We start from the raw sequence: 26,985 nt of genomic DNA on the forward strand, positions 1-26,985 counted from the left end.
ACAATTTCCAGACTCACATTCTCAAGATAGACTACAACCTTCTAAACCACTCCTTCGAAGCTAATTAGTGAACCACTGACAGTTGAAGATACAGGACAATCACTTGGTGTGAGTTATGTCTATTTCAGAAATGTTAGCATATTTGAAAAATGTTGAAGAGGGGTTGCTCCATGTTTTAAGCTTGACTAAAATAAGTCTTTATTTAAAACATAAAACAATTTGTATGTAGGCTGCACAAAATTGAGAACCCAGAAGGTTAGCAGAGAAGCAGCTACAACATTAATCCATAGTTAGGTTGTTATAAAGATCAGTGCACTACTGTCCATCTTTCTTTACTAAAGTTGTCAGATGCCAACTTGTAGAGCAAAGATTTAAGATCAAGGATGCAAAAACAAATACCACCAGTTCCACGTCTATTATGAAGCAGAAGCCTTAACTAGTACACTGACTTATTTGGAACTCATTAATATCAATCATCTGGAGAACAGTACACTGAAGACATCTTCTTTGCAATGGATTCCACTCCAGTTCTTTCAACTGTTCAAAGACCTCAAGCCCTGAGGTCTCAAATGGTTCTTTTTGTCTGGAGTGTAGCTGAAGGTGGGAAAGGACAGACTGATTCACAAGCACAAATAACCTTTAAAGAAGGCAATATAAATAGGTTTTGTGGCAACCAAAGAACACTTTTAAAATAGCTGTTTGTCAGCTGAGATACAGCAAAGCATTCATGACGAATTACCCCTCCAGAGGAGAACTGATGAATACAGAAGATCTTGTGGTCTTTGGGTAGATGAAAGGAAGAAGGCAGAAAGTCATAGACAAGTCAGGCATGGAGAAATACAAGGTAAGTCTAAAAAACAAAAACTGCAAGATATAACAAGTATTAGAAGTATAGGACAATGAGAAAGTAAGTCTAGATTCAAGTTCCATAAGGGAGTTAACAGATTTAAAAAAAAAAAACAAAACAGAAATACAACCTGAAAAGGAACATTCTAAAGGAAAAGAACTAGATATGGTAGTATGCATTGCAGTATCTTGAGATTAAATAACATTTCAATTGACCCTGCCAGTTCATGCTGTAATTTCACATTCTTTTGCAACGAAAATACCACGGGAAAAAACACATTGGAATAATTGAATGTCTGGTACTCTTTGCTGCCATGAAAAAGCAAAAAAGAAGAAAACCCCACTCATTTTAGCAATTTTAAATGCGAATTTTTATTTACTGCTAACTGTGCAAAGGACACCAATTCAATACTGTGCAGTAAAACAGTTACATAAATCCAATATTAAACAATACCATATGGGATAAATCTAAAGCAGAGCACCATGTGCCTTCAAAACTGATTAATATCATAGAACACAACTCAGTTCAGACAATTCTTAAGAAACCTGAAGAGGTCTCTCATTTAATATTGTTAGTTACCCAGAAGCAAATGCTCTTGGTTTTACTGTTTTATTTTCTAGAAAAATGTGGAAGTTATTCCAATTTTGCACGGTTTAATATGATGTCTGACATCTGAACCAAGGAAATAGTTTGTATGATTCCTTTTATCAATTAGTACTATCAGCTAATATAAAGTTGACAAACTGGCTGACAGGAAAACAGCTGAATACAATGAAGTATGTTCAATATGGGGCTAGTTGTACATTCACCTCAATTTCCTTATTCACAACCCAAAGTAATATTCCTTTATTTTAAAGTACTATTTTAAATCAAAAGATAAAATAATCTTAAAGACAGATATAATAGCAACCACTCTAACCACCTAAATCACTTAACTAACATAAAACACTTTTTAAAAACCAAAACAGCAAGAAAAACGGCAGTGCAAGAATACTTCATACTGCTGCATCTTACATATTCTGAGGTATGTAATGAGAAGCTGAGGGAGGTGAAGCAATATAGCCAACTGGCCCAGGATTCATAGCACCATGAATTTGAGAACCACCACCATATGCTGCACCAACTGGATGCCAGGGGGCAAGATAGGGATAATCTGGCACAACAGGAAGGCAAGAATCAAAACCCGGCAGAGGTGGTTGCCCATAGGGATCTGACATCACTGGATAATAGACTGCTCCATGAGGGACAGATGTCGATTCAGCATTTGGAAAAGTACCTGAAATAAAGAATGCATATAGGACAATTTATATTCAAAGATTCACTAAAACACCAACATAAATGGATGTTCTTACATGTAAAAATGAAATTTAGCGCTAACTATAAGGCAGATCACAGTGATTACAAAAATAGCACTTTAGATGTGAACAATAGTGACTAAAACAGGCTACCAAAAGATTATATTTAAATATAATGTGTCCAATGTATTCTACCTAGAGATAGCTATCTTTCTGGGATGACTTAGGTGCCAACAGACTAAATACACAAAGAAATATTTTCTAGAGTCCTTCTAGTGAAATAAGTTCTTATAATAAGAGTTGGTCACAATTAAGTTATCCAATAGCCTTCCAGTATAACACATATCATCCAAATAACCATTTTGTATCACTTTAGCAATTAAAATCTCAGGTGTCTATATACAGTCTGGTCTATACTTGAAGGTATAATTCTGAAGAGCATCCTAAAAGACCACACATTTAAGTGTCATTTCTTGAATGTCATTAAGATCCTAGCATCATTTTAATTTTACAGCAATTTTGTTACCATAAGTCAGTTTCAGTGGAAACAGATGCTGTTCTGAGATTGCTATAGTGACTATATAACTATTAAACAAAAAGGAATCCTTCACGATTCTGGATAACTTAGATTAGCTCTTCCGTGAAATTAAGACTGCAACTGTCTCATGGTTTACTACAATTAAAAAGAGCCCTATAAAAGGTACATGGTACAAAAATGCAACAAAGGTTGATACTTTTTATTACCACGGGCCACTTCACACCACACTAAGGATAAGATTCCAGGGTGCTAATATTCCCAAACCACCAATATGCTTTAAAAAAGGAAGGGAGCAAAGGAAATTCACATTCCTAACATGCACCAGGCACAGTATACTTATATACATAAAGTCTCACTTAGTTCTTATAACAATCCTGACAAGTCAGGTATTTCTCATTTTACAGAAAATTCGGCTTAGGGAGGTCAAGTAATTTAGCCGAGATCACAACCATCAAGTAGCAGTAGTGGAAAAGGCAACAGATTTGGTTAGGTTAGTCCACATCGTTTCTCCTACCTCCTGCTGATTCTTTCCAAGAAAGGCAGCACAAAGATTCTAATCTAAATCCTTCAAAATGCCTCCCCGTCTATATATTATATTGTGAACTCAGAGCAACAACCATCCTTATGGTCTAGCACAGTGGTCTCAAACTTTTTAGTCTCAGGATCCCTTCACATTCTTAAAAATGAGGACCCCAAATAGCTTTTGTTTATGTGGGTTATATCTATCAATATTTACTGTATTAGGAATTAAACTGGGAAACTTAAAAATATTTATTGATTCATGTAAAAATAAGCCCATTAACACAAAATTTTTATGAAAAATGTGTTTTCCAAAACAATAAAAATTGTGAGACAAGTGGCATTGTTTTACACTGTGCAATCTCTAATGTATGGCTTAACAGAAGAAAATTGGATTCTCATACCTGCTTCTGTATTTAATCGTTTATGACATGTTTTTTTAGTTGAAGTATATGAAGAAAAAGTGGCCTCATACAAATACGTAGTTGGAAGAGAGAGGTCTTTTAATAACTAGCCTTTTCAGATAATTGTAGATATTCTTTGATGCGACACTAAAACTAGGTAAAGAGTAATTTCTTAAAGGTCAGTAGCAATGTGGACTTTTCACATTTGTCATTAAAATCCATTGTTTTATCTTGCACTTTGGGTATATTTTTTACAAAATCACGCACAGGTAATATCACGCATTGGCAATTAAGAAAATATTATTTCACTGAGTTATACAGATCTCCCAAATGTTGAAACACTTCATTATACAATGTAAACAACCTCTTTTATTAATAGCCCCATCTAACTGATGAGAAGAGTTAAGTATCAGGAAGCTATCAAGCTCATGGTGGCAGATACAAGGTTTCCAAATTTCTAATTTTTATTTGAGAGCTGAATTTTTATCTTCGACAACAGATACCATCAGTTGTTTTTCTTGAAGTGACAGGCTAACGTTGTTCATTTGAGACAACATATGCCAGATCCTCAAGTCTGAATAACCACAGTTTGTCTATCATTCTTTCAAGTAAAAATAGTGTTCCATGAAAAAAGTCAGCTAGTTCAGTTTGGAACTCAACCGCACCAGTCCTTTTCTTTAAGTTTATCATCATACCTCAGTATGCACAGTGCTTTATGAATACTTCTCATTTTGTCACACAGCATATTAAGTACAATTATTCAAAGATAAAGATTTATTAAAAATAAAAACGTCTTTGATGAAACAAAAAATAAAACTAGCTTTTCGTACCAGAAGTGTGTGGCAGTGAGGAAGACACTAATTACTAGCACAACTTGGTGCCCCTGCCTTGATTTGTGCTTAGATGCCAGCAGTTTTACCCACTACTGATTTTTGCACCCTAATGAAAATATAACACAGTGAACAGGACAAATAAAATCTGTGTATTTTGATGAACACTTTTGGCCTCATGGATCCCTTGAAAGGATCTCAGGGACCCCTAGGGGTCCACGTATCATGCTTTGAGAAATGCTGGTCTAGTATATGGATGTAATGAAATATCTGAAGGCTATTTTTAATTACACATGATAAAATCCAATTGTCCTTCTTGCAGGCCATCTCATTGCATACTCACCATTTGCTGATGCTTGCAACTGTGTGCCATCTTGTCTCCCCACCTCACTGTAAAACTGAGGAATGGTTGGATCTACCAGAGGAGGTGGCTCAGCATAGATTGGATAATTCTCTACATGAAGCTGCTGCTGCTGCTGCACGTGTGGCACATAGACCATGGAGTGCCAGTAGTTGTGGTGATAGCACTTGGGCAAGAAAGAGAAAAAAATAAAAACATTATTGTTCCCTTTTCTTAAAGTAATCCAGTTCTTCACTAAAAACAAAAGCTGGGAGGCCGGCCTGGTAGCGTAGCAGTTAAGTTCGCGCCTTCTGCTTTGGCAGCCCGCGGTTCACTGGTTCGGATCCTGGGCGTCGACCTACTCACTGCTCATCAAGCCATGCTGAGGCAGTGTCACATATAGAAGAGCTACAACTCTACAACTATGATATACAACTATGTACTGGGGCTTTGAGGAAGAAAAAAAAAAAGCAAGAGAGGAAGACTGGCACCGGAGGTAGTGCAGAGCCAATCTTCCTCAAAAAGAAAATATTAAAAAAAAAAAAAAAAAAGTTGGGCCATGATTTTCAGGAGAGATAGCAGTGACTTTTTTGACCTAAAAGATATGACATTTAGAAAATCTATTCTCTATCACAACTTTAAGATCTTTTGTAGCACCTATCTCTCAAATTCGGACCTAGGAATTCTTTCAGGAAAGCATCCTAAGGAAATCGGAGATATACACAGTGACCTTTATACAAAGATGTCTTTTATAACATTATTTTTAAAAGCAAAAAGCATTGAACAACCTAAAGATTCAACAATAGGGAACTGGATGAATGAATTATGATATATCCATGACAGAATACTATACAGGCAATAAAAAATTATGCTGCCAATTATTTAAAGAAAAAATGTTCATATTGTAAAAAGTTTACAAAATTACATTGCATAGTCCATATTTTCTAAAATAAAGCAAACAAGCCGTAAGGAAATATACCATAATGTGCACTGGTTATACAGGTGATTTCAGTTTTCTCTACACTTCAGTATTTTCCAGATGTACTACAATGAATGCTATTACTTTTAATATGAAAAAGTATTATAATACCTATTCTGCATTTCCTTGTATTCCCATGATGTAAAATGCAAGAGAATATTTAAAAATGCCTCAGTCTCGTGGAATGGATTACAACATTTCCACATGTGACTATAATTAACTGACATAACTAAAGGGGCAAGCAGTTTATTTTTTCATTCTTCAAACTGCATTTAGGAAATATAGTCTCAAAGAACAAAAACCCAATCCACTACTCTTAATTTATAAATGTGTGCAAGTTGGGAAAAATGTTTTTCTGGAAATGATATGTCAAAAGTTTTAGGCAAATCAGTGTCTGGGAACATGAACTAATCTAAGTATTATCCAGGAGACTATCTAGTTTACTATCATCTGCCAAATCTTAAGATGCATAATTCCTTTTCAGGAAATATGCCATCTTCTTAAACCAAAAGTCAAGTGTATTTCAGGGGAAAAATGATCCCTGAAGGAATAAAATACAAGAGCTCTAACCTGAAATTGGAGACACCTTTCAGTGATATGAAGATATTTGTTAGCAGGCCACTTCTATAACTCAGGGGAGTGGTGAAAATCAGTGTTTGGCAAATATATAGGAACACATGAGTGCTTTAAAAATAATACAGCTCTTTAAATGTCTCTGAATTAGTCTGATTACTTTTCACATAAAATGTAGAAATAGCTATAAAAATGTTTTAAGTAAGCAGGATAAATAATCCATTTATTATTTTGAGACAGAAAAACAGAGTTAAGGTTTGGTATATTATGTTAAACATGGAGGCCAATATATGCTAAAGTTGCGCTGCTTAGAGCCCCCACTCACCACAATTTAACAACTATTTTATAATAAGGGAATCGGAAGCACTGGGAGGCTAAAATAGAAAACTCATCTATATCATCTTCAGAGACAAAGACAGAAATAAAACTTTTATGCCCCTCACAGTGTTCTTGGCTTTTAAAATTCAAGAGTCTGATTATCAAAATAGCTTACATTTTTAATACAGAGTTTATCAAAGCAATTTTAACATGACTCTTACCTGCAATCCTAGATTGAAATAGTACTGCAAAACTTTTGTATCTAAAATTAAAAATGTTTAATTTAGTGACTAGACGACATAAGCAATTAGAACTGTCACTTAAACAGCTTTTCTCTCTGAACATTAAGATAGACAGAAATGTAGTCTTCCCGCATCACCACCACTCTCAATTCTACCTTATAGTAAATGACCATTTACCTACCACTATAGGTAAGATCATTTTCTGATCCAAGGTTTAATCACCAAATACATATTTTATTTCTATTCTTAATATTAGGCAGATGTTACAGGAATGCCACTCTGCTAATATTTAGAAAGAATCCAGTAAAGGCATTTTCTTGCTTGTCTCAAGACTAAAATTTTATCTTAAATCAAATCTACATAAGCAAACATATTGGTCCTCAGTTAATGGAGCTACTACGTAGTAGGAACTAATGCTCTACTAATGCCAAGATTAGTGATGCCTATTGAGATAACTAGCGCTGTATGAAACAATTCATCTTGTTTTTATTTAACATGACTAACAAACTACCAGTAGAATTCCAAAAAGAGGAGGCAATGAGCAAGGTAACTCAAAATGAGTCAGAACTTAAAATATTTCACAAATGAACAAAAACTAGATGCATGGGGAAAGAGGGAATAGTCTTAGCATTCCAATTCTCTAAATGTATTTTTACTGATTGACCTGGGATCCATGTATATTCTTATAAATAATATAACTTGAGTTCCACAAACAATGAACTCTCAGAAAATCCTTCTTTCTTAAGTTGGAGACTCTCAATACATACAAATATACTTAGTGCCACTTTAAAAGAATCAGCTTATATTCTGACTATCATGTGGGAGTATAGTATAAAACCTAATGCTCAAGCTAAAGAATACGAAAAGATAATAGGAGGAAGTAAATTCACAAATGGTATGGGGATTCCACTCCTTGGTATGTACATACATCCACACAAAACTTGTATACAAATATCTGTAGCAGTATTATTCACAATAGCAAAAAAAAAAATGGAAACAATCCCAATGTCCATCAACTAATAGATAATAAAATGTGGTATTATCCATACAATGGAATATTATTCAGCCATAAAAAAGAATGAAGTACTGATACATGCTACATGAACGAACCTTGAAAACATTCTGCTAAGTGGAAGAAGCCAGATGCAAAAGACCCCATACTGTGTGATTTCATTTATATGACATGTCCCATAGGTAAGTCTATAGAGACAGACAGTAGAATAGTGGTTGCCAGGGCCAGGGGATATAAGGAGTGACTACAAATGGGTATAGGGTTTCTTTTTGGGGTGATAAAAATGCTCTGGAATTAGTGGTGACAGTTGCACATATTTGTGAATACACTAAAAACCAATGAATTGTACATTTTAAATGGGTGACTTGTATGGTATGTGAATTATATCTCAAGTTGTTTAAAAAAGTTGCACCGATAAGGACTATAAGAACTCAGAAACATCACTTTGAAATGCAATGGGGAGGTATCATGAAAATGACTGGATTTCAACTGGAAGTTACATGGAAGAGTGGATGGGGCGAGAATTTGAGTAGAATCACCATGTCACCAAACGCTTAGGAGTAGAAAACCAGGTGCCTAGAGTTCTTGCAAAAGTAGGAGGAGATAAGGTACTTTGGAAAAATGACCAGCAGTTTCTCATAAAAACTAAACACACCTATCTATGACCCAAACATATGTTCACAAAGACTTTTATGAGAATGTTCATAGCAGCTTTATTCATAACAGCCCCAAACTAGAAATAGCCCAGATGTCTATCAACAGGAGAATGGACAAACTACAGAATATTCACACAATGAAATACTACTCAGCAATAAAAGTAAATAGACTACTGATATATGCAGCACCATGGAAGAATCTCAAAAACATTATGCGGAGTTTTCTTGACTTTCATAAAGAATACATACTGTTTGATTATATTTATATGACATTCTAAAACAGGTGAAACTATGGCAGAAAAAATCAGTAGTGGTTGCCTTTGGTGGGGGGGAGTTAAGATGGGGGTGGGGAAAGACTGGCAAGGGGCACGAAGGAACTTTGCAGGATAACAGTAATATTTTATACCTTGATGGGGATTCGGGTTACACCAAATACACCAGGGTTATGCACCAGGTGCATGTCCTTATTTGTCAAAACTCAAAAAGGGTACATTTAAGATTTGTGCATTTCATTATATGTAAACTTTACATCAAAAGAAAAAAAAGGGGCCGGCCTGGTGGCATAGTGGTTAAGTTTGCGTGCTCTGCTTTGGCGGCCCAGAGTTCGCAGGTTCCAATCCCGGACACAGACCTACGCACCACTTATCAAGACATGCTGTGGCAGGCATCCAAATATTAAGTAGAGGAAGATGAGCACAGATGTTAGCCCAGAGCCAATCTTCCTCAGCAAAAAGAGGAGGATTGGCAACAGATATTTGCTCAGGGCTAATATTCATCACCAAAAAAAAGAAAAAAGAAATACCAAACTCTAGTTAATGGTATATACACTGAAGCTTTTATGGCGAAGTATGTTGCTGTCCACAATTTACTTTGAAATGCATCAAAAATGAGATAGATAAATTGATGGACAGAGAGATGGATGGAGGGAAGGATGGACAGATATGTGATAAAGCAAGTACAGTTATATGTTAATGACAGAATCTAGGTGGTGGAATTATGAATATTTTAAAATTCAACTTTCATGTATATTCGAATATTTTCATAATAAAATGTTGGAAAATGCATAATCAGCATTATGTGGTTACTGAGTAGATCTTGGTCAGGGGTAAATAAGTGAGGGGAAAGAAGTAAAGGGATCGGGGTTTAGATACCGAGTAAATTAGGTGGAAATGATACCACTATTAACAAAATAGGAAACCAAGGAGAAGAGTCAACGTTTTGCATGGCCTGGAGAGAAGAAAGAAGAGAGATAGAGGAGGAATTTCATTACAGACAGACTGAATCTGAGATGAAAGGAAGAAAGCCAAGTGAAAATGTCTAGCAAGTAGCTAGAGATAAGTACCTGAGACTTCAGAGGCCAGGACTAGATAGACTTAGGAATAATCTACATAAAGGTAATAATGAAGTTTTAAGGTAGAGAAAAAGAACAGAATGGAGTTGAAGAAGATCTTGCTGACTACCTTATGGGCTGAAAGAACCAAAATAAAGCAGCAGCTAGAAAAATCAAGAGAATGTTACAGAAAAGAAAGTATAAATAAGCTACAAACAACTTTCAACTACAATTCTCTTTTGAGAAACACTGCCAAACTGAAGGGTGACAAAGAACTTCCAATGGAAAGCTACTCCTTAGTTTAATTAAGGAAACAAGAACAGATGGCTGAAATCCAAGGCAGATCAGATCCCCAATTCCTCCCCCCCAAAAAAGTCTCCAACTCTTCAAAATTCAGTTGGAATCCTAAATATCAAAGATTGTAATGACTTCACACATTTGTGGTAGGAATTTAAGAAAAGAAATAGAGAAAATTTTGATACTGACTCTTGCTTTTACAGAAAAATAGTTGAAAGAGCAAAGCTATCCAGTTGAGAATCTTCTTCAGGGCAGACATGTAGCTACCAAAAAAAAGCAGCAAGAATCAGCTCAACCATCCACTTCTTGATTATGCAGAAGATATTCTCAGCTTTCAGTTGCTCATTTCCTTAGTCACTTACCTAGCATTATGCTCTCAAGCCAACTTCCATGTGGTCTCCCACCCTACCCCCATAGGTCAACCAAGGAGAGATATACTCTATAACTAAAAAAAAAAAAATCTCAGACCTAAATAACCCTCACCCAAGTCTCAAAATCTACTTACCTTGAGGCAGATCACTGCCACTTGGATCACAGGAATAAGGTGGAGGTGGTGGTGGTAAATTTGAAGCCTCTCCCACCTCGAAAGCAGAAGGAGACGGAGGAGGAGGAGGTGGAGGAGGAGGAGGAGGTGGAAGAGGTGGTGGTGGAGGAGGAGGAGGTGGTGGTGGAGGTAGAGAGGCAGCAGCAGCAGGAATAGCAGCAGAGAGGTATGGATAAGATGGTGAAGCAATCACTAAAAAAGAAAAAAAAAGTAGCAATGCATAATTGTAACACCTTATAAGCAGTAGCTCATCTTCTACTTCTTTTGTGTCCCCAATATGGTCAAGCAACTCTAATTCTTATGGTTTGACTTAAAAAGAAAAACTTGGAAGGTGAATGGCCCACATTTTCTTAGATATGCCAGTTGAAAACTAGGAGTTTACTACAGGTTATTTGAGTTAAGGAAATTATTTGAAATTAAAAGGAAAAAAACTGGAAGCTTTGACTATCAAGACTTTGAACATCAGCTAAGAGGTACATAAATAAAATACCATTAAAGCAAAATTTTCACTTAGCTTAATACAAAGTTAAGGATGTTTTCAGCACCTGCCACTCTTAGTCAAATCACAAGAGGCAGACGCTAATAAGAGAGACTAAATTGCAGAAATTACAGATTTAAGTAATCCTTGAAGGTTTCTACTTGGTGGCATCAGAGGAATATAGGTAATTCTAAATTAAGACAGTTTCATTTCTAAGGATGTAGAGAATCTAAAAGAGACGGGGTAGATGAAATATCTTATCCCTTTAACTTTCTTTACCTGTTAGTATAGTTTAAAAACAATACTCATTTAGGAGTTTCACAGTTTTTGACATCAGAAATTCAAATACAATTATGTTTAAATATTAATACATTCCTCTATGCTAAATGAAACAATGCAGTTTTAACCTAGTAAAAATAAATATCTCCATATATATATATATATATATATATATATATATATATAGTATGCCAGATAAATTGGTTAAATTTTTTGACAAAAGATGAATGAGACAATCTTTCAAGTTTAATTGAATCATTTTAGCCAACTTAGAAATTCGAGTACTAAATATGATCATTCTTTTACCGGCCCTATAATTTTCACCCTGAGAAGTATAGAAAGTTTAGTTTCATTGTTCAATCAAGGTTTAAATTCAGAGTTTTAGAACACTTAGTTTAGTACAGACACAGTCCACCTAAGCTGACTTTGTTATTCTGGTAATTTAGCAAGAGGACTTTAAGGCCAAGTACTACAAGTAATCCACTGTTTTCATTTACTGACAAACACTAACAATACACTCATTTATACCCTTTATACAGTTATAGGCTAATAGTAAAAGGAGATCTGTGCCTTAGGGTGATTTAGAACTTGATAAACAACTCTTTGGGGTTGATGAAACTGTTCTCTCTTGATTGCGGTGGTGGTTATACAACTCCATGCATTGTCAAAACTCACAGAACTGGGAACCAAAAAATGAATTTTATTGTACCTAAATTGAACAGTAAATTTTAAAAACTTGCTCAACTGTTTTGGAGTTTTGTCATACATGTAGAAATCTCCACTTGTACAGTTTTGGAAGAGGAATTTAATTTTTAGAACATCTCCAAGTGCTCTAAAGGTTTTATAGATTTGTTTTCTGTAAAATAACGGCTTCTTCAACAAAGCTCCACTCTTATTCCTTTTAAACTAGCACTCTTTAAATCACACAATTTTTAAAAAAGCAAAAGGAGTAAGCTCAATTAGCTGGAGATAGAATGTGATCACGAGATAAAAACCAACTACTAGACACAGAGGTAGCTAAATAAGTTCTCAAGGGCCTGAGAGTATCAAGGGCAGAAGAAATTTGGAGGTTACTTTTGTCTGAACTCATTTTCCTTGTAAATGCATATTACAATAAGCCCCCTGAGAAAAAGCTTTTATAATTTTCAGTTGCATGAGTATCTCATTCACAGACTTAACAGGACTCTACAGGCTTAAAAGGTATAGTTCAAAGGATGGCTGTGGAACAATGGAAGCAAACTTTTCTAAAATATTAATGGAAACCAATGTAATGCATTCAAAATATTTATTTCCTCCTGTCCATGTAACTGTGTCTGCTCAGGACATTTCAGAAGAGAACATGAATATACACAGTAAGACCCGGCTTCTCTATAGATCAAAGGGCAGGGCTGGGACTAGGGTGCAGCGAGGTGCAAAATTTAAGGGGCCACAAAATTAATGCAAAAAAAAAATCCATGATGAGTAAAATATCAAAATTCTAAATAAATATAGGATCTAAGCCTGCACTTGCATGACCCCAAGAATGAGTGCCTCACTCAACTCACCTTAAGCCTGGCCCACAAATCCTGTATTTAAAATTTTGATATTTTATCATGGATTTTTTTTGCATAATCTTGATTTTTGTAAATAATGCATTAAAGTATTATTTATCTTGATTACTGTGGTTTTTTGGGACTCCCTTAAATTTTGCACCCGGGGCAAGTGAGTCACTAGTCCTGGCCCTGGCAAAAGCCTTGGGAAGTTACCAAAACTCAGTTAACAGGATTTAATGCCTACGAGAAGACTCATATTAAAGGCAACCATGGCATCTAGTTACCTAGCAGATAGGAAGTGACTTAAAGGAGGACGGGATGGGGCTGTCAGAGAGACATGCGAATAACACAATGGGAAACATTGAGTTGTTTCATCTAGAGCACTGACTCTAGATGAAATGATAAAGAACAACTAAAAAGTAGCCATGACCTAGTAGAGTTATAGTTGAGGCTCATAAGTGACTCAAAGAACAAACAGCAAAATAAATGAAGGCAGTATACATTTTTAGAAATATCTACAAAGAACACAAATCTGGCATTTAAAGGGTAAGCTTTCAATGATCGTACATAAATGAGGCATTACAATGCTTGATTCACCCGTCACTTGATTTTTTAAGCTCAGACGTCTGCTGGAAGCAGACAGCTAATGCTTCCCTCCACAATTAGCACGAAGTGGTGAAACCAGGGTCTACATTAACATTTCCAATGAAAAATTTCTATGGTAATTAATTAACATATATTGCATGTTTTTGTTCCATGCACTGTGCTAAGCAATTTTTAAATTATAAATGAAACAGATACAGAAAACAAATCAAATGAATTACTTTAAGATGGACAATATCTAGGTCAAGAAAGCAAACTTTGCCAGCCTGCAGAAAACTTCCATGTACCCCATACCAATCACAACCTTCTCCCTCTCACCATAATTAACCATTATCCTGACTTTCATAGTAATCACTTCCTTGTGGTTTTAAGAGTTTTGTCACCCAAATGTGCATTCCTAAACAGTTTTGTAAAGCTGATGTCTTGAATCTCTTTTAATCTATTGGTCCTTCCTCCATCCTTGTCATTTCCTTTCAGTTTTCGTTTGAAGAATCTAGGCTCTTCGACCTGTTGAGTTTCCCACAGTCTGGATTTTACTGATTACATACTCACAGTGTGTTTCAACATGGTCTTCTGTATTTCCTGAAAATAGGGAGCCAGATCCAAGAGACTCAGGATTGATTTCTTTGGCACGTCTATAGATAATGTCTGATTATCTTTGCAATCTTAGCAGCTATTGCTATTTAATACCCATCCATTCAGTAAGGACAGCCAAACGATTATTTCTGCCACTTCTTTTTCACTGATTAGTTAGAATACATACTAATACATAGGAACATTTCTCCTCATCTATTTGGTTACCAGTGGTAAATTTCATATAAGGCAGGATAATGCTTGATTCTTTCACTTTATTTTTCAGAAAATGAACTGGTTTCCTAACATCCTCTTAAGCTGACCAATTTTTAAAGTATCATTAGGAACTTTTAAGTTTAATACACTTGATATGTTCCCATCTATTTCAATCATCATTGTTGAGGCTCAAATTCTTCCATCTTTGGCCAGTGGGAACCTCTTCAAGATGGCTCTCGAGTCCTTGACATGACCCCAGTACTCTTTGATAGCTTTCTTCCTTTTTGGCATGACAGAATGATCCAAGCTCATCTTGAAAATTTCCTGCAGACCTGGAATCAGCTATTTCTCCACAAAGACGTTTGGGTTTTTTTAAGCGACAAATGGTATTCCAAGATCACAAACTGAGTGCTAAGGATATTCATTGTTTCTAGGCCTTTTTAGTGGACAGAGCTAGGAAAATAAACATATACTTAAAACACCTCAAGTTCATATTGATACTTCCAATTCAAATTTGAGACCATAAAATCTTTTACTTAGCCTCTTTGTTACATCTGTATTACCTTTCCTCCATACTGCGACTCCTGGTTTGCAAGGACACAGGAGATAAAATTAGAATATTTCATACTCACTCATTTGTTTTAGCCAACATTACAGTCTCAGAATAAGAATCTGAGTATCTAGGTAAAAGAACCTGATGTGATTATTGAGAGCATTAAAACAAGCTTGGGGGCCAGCCCCAGTGCCCTAGTGGTTAAGTTCGGCAGCCCAGGTTTGGTTCCCAGGCACAGACCTACACCACTTGTCTGTCAGTGGCCACGCTGTGGTGGCAGCTCACATACAAAAAGAGGAAGATTGGCAACAGATGTTAGCTGAGGGTGAATCTTCCTCAGCAAAAAACAAAAAAAAAGCTTGGCACATGGTCTCTCAATTCTCCCATTTTAAAAAATAGCTATTATCCAAACATAAGGCTATTAAACAGTACATTCTCAACCTCTCAGCCCTCACTTTGTCTTTACAGGTAACTATTTAACAGTGACCATCAGGTCTTATGTTGATATCTCTAATTGTTTTGGCAGTCTAAAAGTCAAATCTCACTTTCTAGTATGCTGTTATCCATCCAATACAACTTTGTGATAGTAGAAATTTTCTACATCTGTGCTGATACAGTAGCCACTAGCCACATGTGGCTTTGAGCACTTAGAATGTAGCTGGTGTGACTGAGCAACTGAAGGTTTATTCTATTTAATTGTAATTAATTAAAATTTAAATCGTCACATGTGGCTAGTGATTATCTTGCTTGACAGCATAGCTTTAGTGGATTCTTCAGGAAGGGGTCACGTGAAAAATATTCTCTGAATTCTGACATATTGCCCTTTAGGCTTGAAAATCAGTTTGGTTGGATATAAAATCTTTGATTCACACATTCTTTCATTATCTTAAATGTTGCTCCATTTTCTTCTAGCATGAAGCGTTGCTGTCAAAGTTTGATGATTATCATTTCTTTATGTTCCTTTATATTCCATAGGCTCTTTTAACTAGATAATCAAAAGACTTCTTTAAGTACAGTCATTTTACTAGAATATCCTATTGTTAGCAGTTCTGGTCAATATTCTTAGGTATGCAAAGTGCTATTTCAGTATGTAGTTTTAAAGCCTATTTAATTTCAGGAAAGTTTTCTGAATTACAGTTTTTGTTCTTTTCTCTTACTTTGGTTTTCTTCTTCAGGGACTTCTATCAATGTCTGATCTCCTTAGCCTTACTTTAATGTCACTTTTGAATCTTTATCTTCGTTTTCTTCATTTTAGAATCCCCCCCTTCTTACATCTTTCTCTTAAAGCATTATCTGTTGTATATATTTGGTCATGTTCTTTGTACTTTAGTCTTCATTACTGAAATGACTTTCTTCCATTTCTAATGCTTTCCTGAGTTCTGTCACCTCATCTGAGGTTTTCCAATTCTGCATTTTTCTGATTATGATTTTTTATATTTTATTTATGACTTCAGTGCATTCTGAAATTGTTAGTTCATTTAGTGGGCACATTTCTGACATGCTTTTACTGTCTATAGGAATATTCTTTTTCCTTAAAACATCTTTGTACTTTGTATAGGATTTGACCTTTGCGCTTTTCTTCTGTTCATTTTTATGTGAAATTATTTTTCATGAACTTTAGAATGAAGTGGAGTACAGGAAAACTTTTCTAACTTGATAAGGCTCCCTCATCTATGGTTTCTGTGTGGTGTTCAAAAACATGACTACCTTTTAGGATTCCCTGGCTCTGTTCTCCTCCTCATCTTTAGTCTGGACTTGCTCTTTTCCCTATCCTGATCAATTTTGATTCCACTCCGAGCAGTTTCTCCCCAGTGAGGAATACTATCCTAAAATGGAACCCTAGAAGGTAAGTTTTGAGAGTTCTTAGGGGCCAAATTGCTCCAAGCCCTTCAGTCCCTTTACCATGTACCCAAAGCATTCACCGAGTGTTGGAGAGGTCAAATCCCTTCCCAGTCTTAGCCGCTCCTTCCAAACTGGCTGCCCCACTTCCAGTGAATTCTTATTAGCACTTTTATAGTTCTTCTGTTCTCAGGTCCATCAGACAACATCCCTGATGCTTCTGTCTTCTTGCTCCCACATAGACTCAGATAGCATGCAGGTCTTGTGACTGGTGGTTTGTCCCCACCTGCTTAAATTTTGGGGTTCATGGAGTTACCGTGTCACCTAGTTTTGCTGTTATTTGTGGGTTTTGGCTCTGCTATTTCCATTTTTATTTGTGACTCAGATTGAAAAGCTATACTGTTGTTGGTACCACCTTTCCAGAATTCTGCTGAGATTATTAAATTATATTAACTCACTGGAATTCCACAACCACTTCACAAACTGGCACTATCAGTACCCCCATAGATAAGAAACGTTCAGTAACTTATCCAAAATTACATAGCTAACAAGTTGTAAAACCAAGATTCTAACCTAGATCTTCTCAATTCAAGAGCATATATTCTTTACTGTAACAGTCATGGGAAGCTGATTCATTATATATAAATTTATTTTACAGAAAATTTTTCAGGAATTAATTCTGTGAAGTATGAAACACCTCTAACTTAATTCCTGTATAATAAAACTTAAGTCAAAGTTTGAGAAACTAGTACGGGTCCTCTAAATATTCAGTGGGGTAGCAAAATGATAATACACAATAACATCAAAGCCAAATTTGTCAGAAAAAATTTGAAACCTTGACTCTCAAATCTCATGGATTCCTCAACCATAGAACATACTTTATTAAGTAGGTTAAACAAATTTAATACTGGAAATTAAATAATCCTATCTAATCACTAGAATTGTTGTTTATGCATGTTCACAAATAGGAAAAGAGGCTTCTGAAGTAAGCAACCACTACTAACCTACCTGGCCTGCCTTGTTTTGGTGGAGATACAAATAGAGGTGGTACAGCATTCTGTGAGGAAACTGAAGTGGTACTACTAGCTTGATTAGCTGCTGTACTGTTAGATAAGACTGGAACTGGAACATTATTGGCACAGGAAGCTGCAACTGCTGCAGAATTTACCACCACCTGTAAGTGTGGAAGGAAGTTTAGAAATCTAAGTTTGGTTTCTCAAACAATATTAGTCTCTGATCCCAAATTTCAGGAAATAGTATTTTGATAATTAAAATATTGAGATGTCGATCTTTAACGTAAACCCTAAACAGGAAGATTAGATTATTTCTTTTAGAAGGCTCCAGGTTACTTTGAGAGCTTTAATTTTTCAATTTATTATTTTTCTGAAAAGGTAATATATTAACATGATTCAAAAATCAAGTAAAAAATTGTATACAATGAAAAATTTCCTCCAAACTCTGTCCTCCATTTGCCTAGTTCCCCTCTACCCAAACAGGTAATCTCTGAGTTTCCTACATATTATTCCAGAGATTTATATTTATTTTTACATGCATATACATTTCCCCACACAAATATATACTTTCAACAGAAAGGTGATTTTTTTTTTTTAAACTCTGTGAGACTGCAATTTGTTTTTCTGATTGGGCAACGGCACCCAATATAGGGCTGTGCACAGAGAGATATTCAATAAATGGTAACAGACTTCTTCTTGAACACACTGTCCTCAGTGGCAGTCTCCATTTCCTTATCACCCACTGCTGTGTGGCTGCTACTCCCTCTGGTACTCAGAAACTATACTCAGTCACCAGTAGTTTCTACTCCAACAAATCCTAGTAGACTCCTGTTAGTCTTTATTTTGCTTGACCTTCCGGTAGCAACTGACACTTGACTACTCCTTGAAACAATCTATTCCTGGGGCTTCCATAATACTACACTCTCCTGCTTTTCTTCCCTCCTTGGCTGTTCCTTCTCTACCCATTTTCTAAAATTTGGTGACCCACAGGCTCTGTTCTAGATGCTCTTCTCAATCTCTTCCTTTTCCCAAGATGATCTCATTCACTCCTATGGTTTCAGGTACCTTTCTGATGCCAACTCCCCATTCTACAGGAGAGCTTTACATTTAAGTTTCAGAAAATGACAGATTTGACAGGTGATTATATTAACTTGCTCATTATATAAGAGGTTCAGAGCAGCTTGAGTAGTCTAAAGCCAGCACATAGAACAGTGTCTAAAACACAGCAGATGCTCAATCAATTTGCTGAATAAATTTACTAATTACTATATGCCAGGCACCACAAGGTACAATAATACTTAAGATAGGAACATATGCAGCTTCTTTGAAGTATAATGAAGGGCAAAGAGAACAAAAAGGAAAAATTCACTTTCCTCTATTTAGACCATTGCAACTGACTGACTGATAACACTATGAAGATTACCTTTTGGGGGTAGTTGTATGAGGTAACTGTGTCCTGAGGAGACATAGCATATGGTCTTCTGTCCTGAAGAGACTTCAATGAGAACAGAAATATTAGTAAAATAAGGTGAAATCAAGAAACCAAGCAACACATCAATAAAAGATCTGTTTTGTTTCTACATCTCCTAAAATTACATGCAAGTCATCCGTCCTGAAAGTATTCAAATTTGGAAGTGACCACTAAGATAACACTCCATAAAGTATCACTCTAGTGCCTGATTTAGGTGACTGCTCTATTTCCCATGTACAGAGATCCTGATCACATCCAACTCTAGTCCCAATGCAGACACTAAAATGTAACGGAGGATTGTAATCTAAACACTCTCAGTGGCCTTTCTTGCCTTAAAAGTTTCAAAATCAGTAGAATCAACAATAGTTTTGCTAAAAGAAAGCATTCCATCTGAAGATGTAGCTTGGGACAAGGGTGGATAACTGGTTGTTCAGCTGCATCCTTTCTAAGCAGAACATAGCATAATTCAAACACCATTCCCCTCTGGCTCAAGACCTTGTCTTCATAAAGTAAAAATGATTTTAAAAGGCTCAGAGTTACACATGACAGATTGCCATGACAGCATTAAAAAAAAAAAAAAACCCTCTAGCAGCAGAAATTAGTAACATTGGTAAGAATGCAGAGGGAATCAGGGGAAGTAATCACAGGAAACAAGAGGAACCATTCTGTGACAAAGATGAGCTCAACTTAACATGGACCTGCACATTTCTGAAGTCTGTGTTCGAGTACAGGCATACCTCGGAGATACTGCAGGTTCGGTTCCAGACCACCACAATGAATATCGCAATAAAGCAAGTCAAATGAATTTTTTGGTTTCCCAAGCGCATATAAAAGTTAGGTTTACACTATACTGTAGTACCTAAAGATAGGTATGGTCATGTGACTTGTATGGCCAATGAAACATGAGCAGAAATATTAAGAGTCAGTGTTTAATTTCTCTATCTTTAGCCCTGCCAAGGTGATTGTGAAAGCACATGTCCATCAGCCTGGGTCCCTGAGTGACTAGGATATGCAAAGGCCTGCTAGCAACCTGCATTGGACATATAACATTAGCAAGAACAACTCTCCTGTGGTAAGCCACTGAGATTTTTGGGAGTTGTTACTGCAGCATAACCTAGCTTGACTAAAACAGTAATTGGTAACTAGAAGCAGGGTGCTGCTGTAACAAAAACCTAACATGAGATGGAGATTATGGTCTTGTAGCTCTTAGGGGAAGAGGTTTAGAAAAGAGAATGATAGCTTTGTGTTTTGATTACTGTTGGCAGAGTCTAGCAAGATATTTTATGATAGATGCGTATAGAAGAGTAGTTTGCAGGCAGGAATGAAAGGGAATAGAGAGTCCTTGAATACAGGGACTTGTAGGATTGAAGAGGCACTGCTACAACCCCAAACTATAAAAGATAAAATTAATAAATGTTTTGAACAACAAAGACCAGCTAAAATTGAGCCTCAAGGCAAGAATCAAATCATTGTTAAAATCTGATTGCATTAAAATATCTCAAAGCAAGTGTCTAACTAAGGATATAACACCCAGTGAATCCTTGTACTTAGACAAAATGGCTCATGGAAAAATGTCCAAAGGTATGGCTCTTCCATCAATGCCTGATAAGCTCAAGGTACTTGCAATCAAGCAGAGAGAGACCGAGGGATAATAAAGAAAAGAACTACAGCAAATCTAAGTAGTATATCTACAAAAAAGAATCGTCAGTCCGGCTCTTGGCACACGAAACTAAAAAGGAATCGTACAGAGAAGCAGCATAACAAAATAATTACACAGCCAAAGAAACCATGAGCAAAACTAAAACCATCCAACTGAGATAAAACGATCCTTGGGCTCCCAATTTTCTACGAGTAAGAAGTAGGCTGAGAAAGCTCCTCAGCTGCCAAGGAGGATTAGTCCCCAATTCCCCCCTCAAATATGGCCAAAGAAGGGCGGGCCTTGGAGTAACCAAGAGACCCAGAAAAAATGAACCAGGGAGCCCCTCTAGGGAACAGTCCCCATACATAGCTTAGGGGTCCCTCACAAAGTCCATCATGATGCCAGTATTGTTATAGGCTAGTAACTGTGTTTCTCCCATTTTCCCCCTTTCTGAGTGAGAATTTTTACTGCAATTTTTCAGTCCCTGCTCCACCATTGTAAATTGGGTGTGCAGGAGGTAAATAACTTCATATCTTTGGTTTCAGGCCTCCAGATCAAGAGGAGCGACATCTGTACCCAATATAGAGTACATTTCCCAGAAACCTTTGGCTCTGAGTTTAATTACACTGAATGGGATTTTTGGGTCACCTCCCTTGAGGTGGAAGCAAGTATTTTGCCTGTGGGAAGGAGTCTGAGTTGAATACTGTAGTCCTTACTGCTGTTAAAATATTTCCAACTTTTTGACTTCCAGGCACAGAGAAGTTATATTCTTCAGTGGAACATGCTCTGGCCAATGAAAACCAAATGGAAAAGAAAGTGACATGTGTTATCTCCAGGTGGAAGCTGTTAGAGACAGTTCACCATTCCACTACCTATTGTTTCCTGCCTTGGCAATCATGGACGGAGCTTCCATAGCCTCCATCAGCCTGAGTCCCTGAGCAGAGCCCTCCTGTAGACCTCCACTGGACATGTAGCATAACCAAGAAGCAAACTTTTGTTATATTAAGTAACTGAGATTTATGGCCCATTCTTATTGATAGAAGAATCATAATAAAATCCTCTAAACAAATCACTGCCAATGTTTGAATTTCCTCCTGTATCAACACATATTAGGAATATCTCTAGATTAATTTCAGAAAAGGGGTGTGATCTTGGATGAGCTACTTAATTTCTGGTTCTCAATTTTTTCATCTATAAAATGGTATTATGAGGCCGGCCCCGTGGCTTAGCGGTTTAAGTGCGCACGCTCTGCTGCTGGCGGCCCGGGTTCGGATCCCGGGCGCGGACCTACGCACTGCTTCTCCGGCCATGCTGAGGCCGCGTCCCACATACAGCAACTAGAAGGATGTACAGCTATGACATACAACTATCTACTGGGGCTTTGGGGGAAAAATAAATAAATAAAACTATTAAAAACAATAAATAAAATAAAATAAAATGGAATTATGATACCCATAGGATCGGTCTCATTTAAATGCATGGATATGTATAGCTCTTATAACAGCACCTAGTACAGAGGAGGTATAAGTGCTTGCCATTATTATTAAATACCTACCAAGTTTGCTGTAGATTCAGTTGTGCTATAAACACCTGAAGTTTCATAATCTGGTTCTAGAGGATATAGCCGAAGTAAAGTAAAAAATAAGTATTATTTTACAGTTTGAAATTTTATAAACAATGATAAATGTCTGACTATATCTAGATCTCACTGACCTGGAGGATAAATATATTCTTCGTGATATCCCCCTAGAAAAAAGAGACAGAATAAGTGTGTTTATACAGGGCTTTTTAGCTCAGCAGAGCCAGATGGCCAGCACCTGCTTTTTTCTCAAGTTTTTATGGATATACGTTCAAAACGAAAATGTATACATCCTTGAAACAAGTGATTTGAGCTTTCATACTAGTCAACAGATATTGAAGCCAGAGATTGGCTGTAAACAGTGCAAATTTCTCCTCTGAAAATTCCCTTAGTTCTTAGATGTCAGGCAGAGGTGAAAAACCCAGCTGTGTCTAACTTTTCCAGTAAGACAGTAGAATATGGTGATTAAGTACACCAGCTCTGGAGTTAGGTCTGTCTAGATGTGAATCCTGATTAACTACATCACTTTAGGCAGGTTATCTAATCTTTGTGTCTTAATTTCTTCACTGTGAAACAGGGATAACAGTACCTAGCTCATAGTGGGGTGAAAAGAACATAGCATGGTGCTTGACATAGTAAATGGTGACTATAATCTGAGTATAACCCATAGTTTGCTTAGGTGCATATTAAAGGGATATGTCGTGCCTCATCTGCTTTTCAGCCTGTTTCAGGTAAATAATACATTTAAAATAGGTTTGTCTTCAGAGGATGGCTCAGCAGACTGAAATAATTTGCTTTAAGACTGCCATGCAAAGTCAATCTTCAACTGGACAGTTTTCCACCAAATAAAACCCCACAAGTCAAAATTGGATTTGATTCTTAAACAGGTCACTTATCAAATACACATGCATGCAAACCCCTCCAGAGAGCAGGATTTAAGGTGAGAACAGAGATTTGAGTACTTTAAATATGCCACTACAGATGACCAGTACATGTGAAAGTACCCACTGTGCTAAATGGAAAAAACAAAAGGGCCATGCCCGAGTAAAAGAGCAGAGAGTACGCATCCTTAAGCACACGCACATACAAAGTCTTCACAGATTATTCTTGTGCTCGATTTTTTTGTCCTTATTAAGTTCCTAGAAAATCTGTTTTCTTCTACATAAGTAGCAGAAAAAAGAACATCACAAGAAAATAAGGAAATTGACTGGTAAGTCAAGTCATTCAGACTGCCTCGCACCTCCTTAATCTACCCAATTCCTCCAGACAGTAGGCATATATCATTTTACAGTCAAGTGGTAAAAACAAGCACACTCCGTGGTGAGAGGCAATATAACAACTAAGGGCATATACATAGAGGCTTTAGAATCAGACAAACCCAAATTCAAAATTGATCTCTGCCAGTCACATAGGACCACATATTGCACGATTCCAATTTATATGAAATGTCCAGAATAATAAGCAAATCCATTAAGCAAACTGGTGGTTGCCTAGGGCTGTGAGGGCAGTTGGGGGGAAAATGAGAAGTGGCTGCTAATTGGCAGAGGGTTTCTTTTGGGGGTGAAAAATATGTTCTAAAATTGATTGTGGTGATGGTTATGCAACTCTGCGACTATACTAAAAACTAGACTAAAAACACTTTAGGTGAACTGTATGTATGGTATGTAAATATATCTCAATAAAGCTGTTACAAAAAAAGCTAAATCTCTGCCACTTACCAAGGGTATGACTTTGGCCATGTCATTTACCCTTTGAACCTCAATTTCCTCACATATGAAATGAGAATACCCCATTCTTCAGAGGGATATGGTAAGTATATTAAATTATAAATATAATTACTTAGTACAGTGGATGGCCAATAGAATTCAATGAATAGTAATGTTTATAGATCAAGTAGACTTGTTCAGGTGAAAAAGTTATTTCATATCAGTCTTGTAAAATAAGTTACATGAAAAGCCTAAGCAGTTACACAAAATGGTGAGAATTATGAATAGTGCCTTACTAATAAGGAATAGGTGTTTTCCATAGTAAAATCCATTTGCTATGGAAAGCAAATGGATTTGCTTTCCACCAAAGCAAAACTCACTAAAGACTTATGCAGAGAGCTGAAAATAAGTTATAACAATGTAATGGCCTACCAAAACAGAAATCTGTCTGAGAAATTTCTGAGAAATACCAAGACATCTTCAAAACCTTAGCAAGCTCTGAGACAAGAACTGATAACTCTTTCAAAATGAGCTATGAGAACAAAGTGAGACCGCCAAACCAAACTTTAGGTCTACTTCACAGCCCTGATGTGCTAATGCCACAAGAATCATCTTTTAAAAAAATTAACTGTAATTGACTCACCATTGTCACTCTGGCCATCGCCCTCCTCTGAATTCAAAGTCTGTTTGCCTGAGCTAGGTCCTCGCCTTGCAATACAGTATCTCGAAGTAGCAGGAACCATTGTAGATGGCTCTCCATGATTCTGTACCAAAGAGACACAAATATACACATGCAGTTCTCCCTACATATAGTCAGAAAAAAGCTATAAATATCTTAAATGTACTTGAGAATCAAAAAATAAGTGAGGAAATAATGATCAAGAAAATAGAAAATATTAGCCCTTACTATATAGGCAAGATTATTTGTCCACCTTTACCCCTTCCTCTAAGAACAGCTAAAAAAAAAAAATTCTCTTCTCCCATCTGCAAAGCTCTAAGATGAAAACTCATGTTTTCCAGGAAGGGCTTTATTTGGTCGTTTCTACAAAAAGCTAAAATTTATCCTCATTGCCTTTACTTAAAAAATAAATAAATAAAAGAGAAAAGTAAACCACTTTTTCCTCGTTTTTTTTGTTTTTGTTTTTGTTTGTTTTTGCTGAGGAAGATTGGCCTTGAGCTAACATCAGTGCCAATCTTCCTCTACTTTGTATGTGGGTCACTGCCACAGCATGGCTGACGAATGGTGTAGGTCCACACCTGGGATCTGAACCTGGGAACCCAGGCCACCGAAGCAAAGCCCGTGCGGAACTTAAACACTATGCAACGGGGTGGCCCCTAAACAGCTTTTTGAGTAAAGCTTTGACCTACTTACAGGTAAAGTTGGATAAGCAGTCTCATCCCCTTCTTCAACTTCATAAAAAGTAATGGTTTCCTCCAAGCCCCTGGGCATCTGTCCATTCTCTGGGGCAAAGCTATACTGGCACTCCTTATTCATACAATGCATCTGGCGATGACTCCGTCTAAAGGAACTTAAGTAGTTCGGAGAATGAAAAGAGGGAAAAAAATGACAAAACATGGTATTAACTTGTTTCTAATTTCTAAATAACAGTTCAGGCATCTCAGTGTTGACAGTCTTTAAAAATTAGTTCATATATTCATTGCTTACTAATAAAGCCAGAATTACCCATTTTCTCTGATTTTCAACACTTAAAATTCACTTACCGAGATCTATAGAAGTTATCATAACTCTGGCAGCACCTTTTACCTGGGCCAGGGTAAAAACCAACTTTAGGGCCCACCATGTTGTGCCTGTTTATAAAGCGGGATGAATCCCTAAGAATAAAAGGAAAGGAAAACAGAACTCTACTCACTACTGCTTGAGTAGTCAGTCTTGGTAGTTAAACAGAATTAACACATCTTTCTAAAAATATCCAAATAGAAAGAGCTTTGCTCTCCTCACTAGTGGCATTAGGCCTATCCATTATTAATGGATATAGTGCCATATACATGGCACTCATCTTGATGGCATTCTACCACATCTTCAACTGCTCCATATTTCCTTAGACTGTGAGAACACAAATTTTCCAATAAATTCATATGACAAAAATTTAAGTATACATCCATTTTCATTCTCTATGCTCCCTTCAAGCAGAGATTATAAAAGAAATATAATTATAATAATAATTATATTAATAAATATTAAGATATTTCTAAATTCTACTGTCATTCTGTCCAGGAATTATTTCCAATATCTAAACAGAGATGTACATTACCTCGAAAGTCAGTTAAGCCTTACCTGGGCATCCCATATCCCCGACCTTGTCTCTGAGATGAATGTTGAGGAGGAAAATGTTCATTAGACCTAACACTTCCAGCAGGCTGTGAGTAGTGCATTGGAGGGTCATGCCCATAATGCATACTGTGCTGAAGCCTGGGTGGGAGGAGGGGGTCTCCCCTGCTGTAAGCCATACTCATATAAACCTCTTTCCCTCTAACTTTCTTGAACATCTTCTTCCGTTGCTTCATGTCCATCTCTGACACACCTTTCAGACAAAAAATGTAGCAGCAAATAAGCTTCATAACCAAAGCAAAAGATCTAGTTTCTCCCTATAACTCCCCAAAATGCCTAAAACTCTCAGATGTTTTTCTTAGGAACTAATCAAATGAATACAAGGAGAGAATTTTTGTATTTTTTAAGGATGTACTACATCTTCCATTTAGAAGGGCAAAACTAGCAGGTAATTTCTGTATCAATGGACATCTCAGTACTATCTTCAGTA

General features: G+C 36.6%; 1 protein-coding gene across 3 annotated transcripts in view; it reads right to left on the reverse strand.

Annotated features, from left to right (window-relative positions):
* Window positions 1–1,193: 1,193 nt before the first annotated feature.
* Window positions 1,194–26,985, reverse strand: part of ALG13 (ALG13 UDP-N-acetylglucosaminyltransferase subunit) — a 42,188-nt gene continuing 16,396 nt past the window's right edge. For all 3 annotated transcript variants that reach the window (XM_087427434.1, XM_087427433.1, XM_004440500.3), the window contains 12 exons: window positions 26,502–26,748; window positions 25,928–26,038; window positions 25,578–25,734; window positions 24,849–24,969; window positions 22,634–22,666; window positions 22,476–22,531; window positions 19,234–19,305; window positions 17,806–17,971; window positions 10,686–10,916; window positions 6,865–6,905; window positions 4,777–4,960; window positions 1,194–2,123 (listed from right to left, as the gene is read on the reverse strand). In XM_087427434.1, coding sequence (XP_087283560.1) covers window positions 1,858–2,123; window positions 4,777–4,960; window positions 6,865–6,905; window positions 10,686–10,916; window positions 17,806–17,971; window positions 19,234–19,305; window positions 22,476–22,531; window positions 22,634–22,666; window positions 24,849–24,969; window positions 25,578–25,734; window positions 25,928–26,038; window positions 26,502–26,748 — 1,685 coding nt within the window. In that variant the 3' untranslated portion in view covers window positions 1,194–1,857. The remainder of the gene's footprint in view (window positions 2,124–4,776; window positions 4,961–6,864; window positions 6,906–10,685; window positions 10,917–17,805; window positions 17,972–19,233; window positions 19,306–22,475; window positions 22,532–22,633; window positions 22,667–24,848; window positions 24,970–25,577; window positions 25,735–25,927; window positions 26,039–26,501; window positions 26,749–26,985) is intronic.

The sequence above is a fragment of the Ceratotherium simum genome, chromosome X (genome assembly GCF_057802395.1).
Source record: "Ceratotherium simum simum isolate JZ-2026a chromosome X, ASM5780239v1, whole genome shotgun sequence".
NCBI lineage: Eukaryota > Metazoa > Chordata > Mammalia > Perissodactyla > Rhinocerotidae > Ceratotherium > Ceratotherium simum.